At 41.2% G+C, this 7500-nt stretch overlaps 1 protein-coding gene across 1 annotated transcript in view; it reads left to right on the top strand.

The window, feature by feature from the left end:
• LOC110503983 (gamma-aminobutyric acid type B receptor subunit 1) overlaps window positions 1-7500 on the top strand; it is a 48963-nt gene that overhangs the window by 29184 nt on the left and 12279 nt on the right. Inside the window, exons 12-15 of the mRNA XM_036973530.1 lie at window positions 87-278; window positions 929-1174; window positions 1560-1623; window positions 2489-2566. Of these exons, the coding sequence (XP_036829425.1) occupies window positions 87-278; window positions 929-1174; window positions 1560-1623; window positions 2489-2566 (580 nt within the window). The remainder of the gene's footprint in view (window positions 1-86; window positions 279-928; window positions 1175-1559; window positions 1624-2488; window positions 2567-7500) is intronic.

The following is a 7500-nucleotide window of genomic DNA, read 5'->3' as shown; positions in this document are numbered from 1 at the left end:
CTTCTCTTTTTCCCTATTTTATCTCTCTTTCACTTTCTCTCCCCCCTCTCTCTCTCTTCCTCCAACTCTCTCCCACTATCCTCCAGGTATTTAAGGAGAAACTGTATGGGAAGAAATATGTCTGGTTTCTGATTGGCTGGTATGCTGATAACTGGTTCAAGATCAAAGACCCGTCCATCAACTGCACCATCGAGAACATGACAGAGGCGGTGGAGGGCCACGTTACCACGGAGATCGTCATGCTCAACCCCGAGACCGTCCGCGGAGCCTCTAACCTGGTGAGAACATCTGGGCCGGATCTCATACTGATCCAGGATCAGGTCCCCCAAGTCCATGTAATGTTATTGATTATGATCCGCATTCCAACCTGGTGAGCAACATGTGTTCTCCATCTGGTCATGTCGTCCCTTCAATTTCACACGCTGCCAGCTTGGCTGCTGATTATCTTCATATACCTTCCTCTACCTGCAGAGCAGCGGCTTGATGTGCTTCTGCAATAGTACACTCTAGGGGCCCTTTAGGCTTTTCCACACCGCTTGTTCTTAGCCCAGGGCAGAGACACATATTTAGAAATGTATATGAAATAAATGTCCCTGACCCAGGGCTATCCCTAATAAATATTTAACTTAGGTGACAATGGAACTCTGTGATTGGTTAGCCACAAAAAGCTGGCGAAAAAGCTGTCTTGGCCCCGAGCTAAGTACACTACTTTTTGAGTTCAAAGGCTAGTAATACGTAAACATTACACAGTGCTTGAGGTTCCAGTATTGCCTAAATCTAAGTTGACCCTAATGCAACTAACATAGTGATTTTAATTATATAAATGTCATACTAATGAGTTTGATGGGCAATAGTTCAGATTGAAAGCCACACGAATGGTGACCCTCATTTATCAACTCCTCCCCTTCCCTATGTCTGGTCCAATCAGACCTCTCAGGAGTTCCTGGGGGCGTTGATGAACCGGCTGGGGGGTAAGAACCCGGAAGAGACGGGGGGCTTCCAGGAGGCCCCTCTGGCCTACGACGCTGTCTGGGCCCTGGCCCTGGCCCTCAACAAGACTGTGGCCCCTCTGAAGGCCAAAGGTCGCAGGCTGGAAGACTTCAACTATAACAACCATGACATCACAGCAGAGATCTACCGCGCCCTCAACACCAGCTCATTTGAAGGCGTGTCTGTGAGTACAGGAGGATGGGTCCTCCAGTAGAATATACTAGGGCCATGTTCATTAGGGCACAAAATGTTTGAAAACCTTTTGCAATGGAAAACGCAAATGAGTGTTTCTTATTATACAAGTCCAGGTAGTCCAACCCTGGTTGGAGGGTTAACACACCTGATTCAACTACTGTACTTATCATCAAGCCCTTGGTTAGTTGAATATGGTGTGTTGGGTTGGATCAAAAGCCTGCATACCCTATTTGTCCCAGGACAGGATTGAAGAACACTGCACAGTAAATTACACATGTGTAATCTTTGCATTGCCTCATTCAATAAGTCTACATGGACGACAGTAGATTTCTGACTTGATGTAGCACTTTTCTGTTTTTTTTTTTCTCCTTCAGGGTCATGTGGTGTTTGATGCCCAGGGTTCCAGGATGGCGATGACCCTTATTGAGCAACTGCAAGGTAAAGTCATCTATCACCATTCCAAGCACATTTCAGCTTTTCCTTGTTCTGGACATTCTACAGTAGTAAAAAAAAACAACGACAACAAAAAAACCAGAGGCATTTTTTTATTGCTGTGCGACATGATTGTCAGTCAGTCCAGTCATTCGTCAAGATCAAGGCTGTCTGCTGACGCTTTTCTTTCTTCCCCCCTCGTTCTCACTCGTGTTTATTTGAGAGCAAAGCATTTTTAGGGGCGATTGCTGTGCAGTTTGTTTCATTGTCCTACAATTGCATGTGCAAAATGTGCTGGTTTATAAATGTGTTGAGTCAAGTCTTCCGTCTAATTGGATCAAAGCTAAGGTGGCAGATTATTTTGTACCTCTGTTCTTTTTGGACCCCTAATGGATAAAAAAAAAATGATAATCCAAATGTGGTTGCCCTGCACTGGGTAGAATTTTGCGTGCTACAGTGCTAGTGACAGGGTCGGCTAATTTGGTTGATACATTGAAAGCCTTGACTTGAATTTGTGAATTAGTCTATTCCAATCAGCATTCATGGTTCAGGATGCCACGCACTCGTTCTCTCCCTCTGTCTTTGTTTCCCTGTTTTAGGTCTGTATCGGTCGCTCTCTCTGTATCATCTCTCTCTCTTCGTTCCAATTTCCCTCTTTTCTCTTTCTCTCTATTTGTGGATTTGAAATGTTCTGCCCCGCACTTTCATAGCCTTCTTTTCATAATGATGTTTTGACCTGTCGTTCATTTTCAAAGTGTTCTATTGTTTGTTGTTGTTTGAACCCATCATAACCCAAGGATATTATGTAGGCAGGAAATGAAGATGATTTGAGAAGATATTAATTGGACCCTCTTTCCCTCTCGCTGTGTAGGAGGCAGTTACAAGAAGATTGGATACTACGACAGCTCTCAGAAGAATCTCTCCTGGTTCGGCAACGATGTGTGGATAGGTGCGGCAGAGTTGATTACATTGTCTTTGTCAGGCTTCCTGTGTATGTCTCTCTCTGTGTGTAGGTGGGTGGGTGTGTGTGTGACTGTCTCACGGTGAGTCATCTATGTAACCATCTATCTCGTTCCCCTCACATTAGACCTACTGTTACGCCTTCTCTTTCTCTAAACCCGCGCTGCCTCCATCCTTCATTTCCATGTTAGACAAATCACCACTTCTGGCTTTAAAGGCAATCATTTGGGCCCTCATCCTCCTTCACCCAGAATTAGTTTACACCTACAGCTCAGTGGCCAGACAATGGCAGTCAGGAAAGCCTGACCCCACCCACACTTCTTCACTTTGGGAAAGTTAAGCATCCAACACAGTCTGCAGATAAATTCTATTACTGTTGATTTGCTTCAGCCACACCAAGACAAATGTTGTAGTTCAGTTGTTTACTGGCCAAGCCCTCCCTTGAGAGGTGACACACTTGTGCCTGGGCTTAGAATTACTGCACCGCTAATCAATCGTGCATGCTGGGAGTCCAGAGAGAGGGCACCGTTGTAGACTTTTAATGAAACGATTTGTTGCCAAGGCTTAGCTTAGCCTCCGAGGGGAGCAGGGCCAATGGGTCCAATCAGAGATGACTCTCTGTAGGGCTGAGTTTGGTGGTCTTACTGTTCTGTAGTGTGACAGGAGTGAGCTTGGTGTGATGTAGGTTTACAGAGGTGAGGATGGTTTGTTCCAGAGGTGATGGAGTGGAGTCTAGTTTTCTGGAGAGTGATAGAGGTTAGTTTGTTATAGAGATAATGGAGTGGAGTCTAGTTTTCTGGAGAGTGATATAGGTTATTTTGTTATAGAGGTGATGGAGTGGAGTCTAGTTTTCTGGAGAGTGATAGAGGTTAGTTTGTTATAGAGATAATGGAGTGGAGTCTAGTTTTCTGGAGAGTGATAGAGGTTAGTTTGTTATAGAGATAATGGAGTGGAGTCTAGTTTTCTGGAGAGTGATATAGGTTATTTTGTTATAGAGGTGATGGAGTGGAGTCTAGTTTTCTGGAGAGTGATAGAGGTTAGTTTGTTATAGAGATAATGGAGTGGAGTCTAGTTTTCTGGAGAGTGATAGAGGTTAGTTTGTTATAGAGGTGATGGAGTGGAGTCTAGTTTTCTGGAGAGTGATAGAGGTTAGTTTGTTATAGAGATAATGGAGTGGAGTCTAGTTTTCTGGAGAGTGATAGAGGTTAGTTTGTTATAGAGATAATGGAGTGGAGTCTAGTTTTCTGGAGAGTGATAGAGGTTAGTTTGTTATAGAGGTGATGGAGTGGAGTCTAGTTTTCTGGAGAGTGATAAAGGTTATTTTGCTAGAGGTGACAGTGTTAAGTTTAGAGGTGACAGTGATAGAGGTTTAGAGGTGACAGTGTTAAGTTTAGTTGCCCTGCACACTCTTAGAAAAAGGGTGCCAAAGGGTTCTTCAGCTGTCCTTATAGTAGAACTCATTTAGGTTCCATGTAAAACCCTTTTTGGTTTCAACCATTTTGGGTTCCATGTAGAACCCTCTGTGAACAGCCGAAGAACCCTTTTAGATTTTAAAAAGTACCTTTTTTGTATAGTAACAGAGGTGTGTCTAGTTTGCTGGAGAGTCACAGCCCAATGGGATAAACTGGTTGCCATGTCATTTTCCACGTAATTTCAACAACAACATCAAAAATGACCTTGAATCAAAAAGTCATCAACGTTTTTTCACCCAACTTTTAACCTAAATCCAATGGTGATTAAATCCATGTTGAATTCACGTTAGTTGACGACTCAATCAAACGTAAATAAAAACTACACATTGAACTGACATCTGTAACCAGTGGGAGAGGAACGAGGTTAGTTTGTTATAGAGGTGACAGAGTATAGTTTTTTTGCTATAGACATGACGGATTTGAGTTTAGTTTGTTCTAGAGTTAACAGAGGTGAGTTTAGTTTGTTCTACAGGTAATGAAGGTGAGTTTAGTTTGTTCTACAGGTAATGAAGGTGAGTTTAGTTTGTTCTAGAGTTAACAGAGGTGAGTTTAGTTTGTTCTACAGGTAATGAAGGTGAGTTTAGTTTGTTCTACAGGTAATGAAGGTGAGTTTAGTTTGTTCTAGAGTTAACAGAGGTGAGTTTAGTTTGTTCTACAGGTAATGAAGGTGAGTTTAGTTTGTTCTAGAGTTAACAGAGGTGAGTTTAGTTTGTTCTACAGGTAATGAAGTTGAGTTTAGTTTGTTCTAGAGGTGACGAATGTGAGTTTAGTTTGTTCTAGAGGTAACGAATGTAAGTTTAGTTTATTCTAGAGGTAATGGAGGTGAGTTTAGTTTGTTCTAGAGTTAACAGAGGTGAGTAGTTTGTTCTAGAGTTAACAGAGGTGTTTAGTTTGTTCTACAGGTAATGAAGGTGAGCCTAGTTTGTTCTAGAGGTGACGAATGTGAGTTTAGTTTGTTCTAGAGGTAACGAATGTGAGTTTAGTTTGTTCTAGAGGTAATGGAGGTGAGTTTAGTTTGTTCTAGAGTTAACAGAGGTGAGTAGTTTGTTCTAGAGTTAACAGAGGTGAGTAGTTTGTTCTAGAGTTAACAGAGGTGTTTAGTTTGTTCTACAGGTAATGAAGGTGAGCCTAGTTTGTTCTAGAGGTGACGAATGTGAGTTTAGTTTGTTCTAGAGGTAACGAATGTGAGTTTAGTTTGTTCTAGAGGTAATGGAGGTGAGTTTAGTTTGTTCTAGAGTTAACAGAGGTGAGTAGTTTGCTCTAGAGTTAACAGAGGTGAGTTTAGTTTGTTCTAGAGTTAACAGAGGTGAGTTTAGTTTGTTCTAGAGTTAACAGAGGTGAGTTTAGTTTGTTCTAGAGTTAACAGAGGTGAGTAGTTAGCTCTAGAGTTAACAGAGGTGTTTAGTTTGTTCTACAGGTAATGAAGGTGAGCCTAGTTTGTTCTAGAGGTGACGAATGTGAGTTTAGTTTGTTCTAGAGGTAACGAATGTGAGTTTAGTTTGTTCTAGAGGTAATGGAGGTGAGTTTAGTTTGTTCTAGAGTTAACAGAGGTGAGTAGTTTGTTCTAGAGTTAACAGAGGTGAGTAGTTTGTTCTAGAGTTAACAGAGGTGTTTAGTTTGTTCTACAGGTAATGAAGGTGAGCCTAGTTTGTTCTAGAGGTGACGAATGTGAGTTTAGTTTGTTCTAGAGGTAACGAATGTGAGTTTAGTTTGTTCTAGAGGTAATGGAGGTGAGTTTAGTTTGTTCTAGAGTTAACAGAGGTGAGTAGTTTGCTCTAGAGTTAACAGAGGTGAGTTTAGTTTGTTCTAGAGTTAACAGAGGTGAGTTTAGTTTGTTCTAGAGTTAACAGAGGTGAGTTTAGTTTGTTCTAGAGTTAACAGAGGTGAGTAGTTAGCTCTAGAGTTAACAGAGGTGAGTTTAGTTTGTTCTAGAGTTAACAGAGGTGAGCAGTTTGCTCTAGAGTTAACAGAGGTGAGTTTAGTTTGTTCTAGAGTTAACAGAGGTGTTTAGTTTGTTCTAGAGGTAATGAAGGTGAGTTTAGTTTGTTCTAGAGGTTAATGAAGGTTAGTTTAGTTTGTTCTAGAGTTAACAGAGGTGAGTTTAGTTTGTTCTAGAGGCAATGAAGGTGAGTTTAGTTTGTTCTAGAATTAACAGAGGTGAGTTTAGTTTGTTCTAGAGGTAATGAAGGTGAGTTTAGTTTGTTCTAGAGTTAACAGAGGTGAGTTTAGTTTGTTATAGATTTAGCAGAGGTGAGTTTAGTTTGTTCTAGAGTTAACAGAGGTGAGTTTAGTTTTTCTAGAGTTAACAGAGGTGAGTTTAGTTTGTTCTACAGGTAACGAAGGTGAGTTTATTTTGTTCTAGAGGTAACGAAGGTGAGTTTAGTTTGTTCTAGAGTTAACAGAGGTGTTTAGTTTGTTCTAGAGGTAATGGAGGTGAGTGTAGTTTGTTCTAGAGGTAATGAAGGTGAGTTTAGTTTGTTCTAGAGGTTAATGAAGGTTAGTTTAGTTTGTTCTAGAGTTAACAGAGGTGAGTTTAGTTTGTTCTATAGGTAACGAAGGTGAGATTAGTTTGTTCTAGAGGTAATGAAGGTGAGTTTAGTTTGTTCTACAGTTAACAGAGGTGAGTTTAGTTTGTTCTATAGGTAACCAAGGTGAGTTTAGTTTGTTCTAGAGTTAACAGAGGTGAGTTTAGTTTGTTCTACAGTTAACAGAGGTGAGTTTAGTTTGTTCTATAGGTAACCAAGGTGAGTTTAGTTTGTTCTAGAGGTAATGAAGGTGAATTTAGTTTGTTCAAGAGTTAACAAAGGTGAGTTTAGATTGTTCTAGAGTTAACAGAGGTGAGTTTAGTTTGTTCTATAGGTAACGAAGGTGAGTTTAGTTTGTTCTGCAGGTAACAAAAGTGAGTTTAGTTTGTTGTGACGTTAGAGCGTTGGACTAGTAACCGAAAGGTTTGAAGATAAAATCCCAGAGCTGACAAGGAAATCCCCGAGCTGACAAGGTAAAAATCTGTTGTTCTGCCCCTGAACAAGGCTGTTAACCCACTGTTCCTAGGCCGTCATTGAAAATAAGAATCTGTTCTTAACTGACTTGCCTAGTTAAATAAAGGTAAAATATATATGTTTTTTTAAATAAACAGTGGCAGAGGCAAGTTGGGTCTGCTGTGGAGGTGATTGTTGTCTTAACTCTCCTGTTCTCCATTCTGTTTACCCCTTGTCGAATTCCTCCCTCACTTTCTCGCTCTCTTCACTGTCGCCCCTAACAACCACTTTAGCTCAACTGTCTTCCTAATCGCCGTGGCAACCATTACAGAGCTTGGTCTCCATGGCAACACCCTGTCCCGATTCCTTGATCAAGGACGGAGGAAGGTTTAAACAGTGCAAACACTTCAGCTGACAGGACAATGCTCGTTTGCTCTTCAATGCACAGAAAAACACACATCTTCAAACAGTCT

This window comes from Oncorhynchus mykiss, chromosome 3, assembly GCF_013265735.2.
Source record: "Oncorhynchus mykiss isolate Arlee chromosome 3, USDA_OmykA_1.1, whole genome shotgun sequence".
In the NCBI taxonomy this organism is placed as follows: domain Eukaryota; kingdom Metazoa; phylum Chordata; class Actinopteri; order Salmoniformes; family Salmonidae; genus Oncorhynchus; species Oncorhynchus mykiss.
This window is presented reverse-complemented; position numbering and strand designations above follow the sequence as displayed.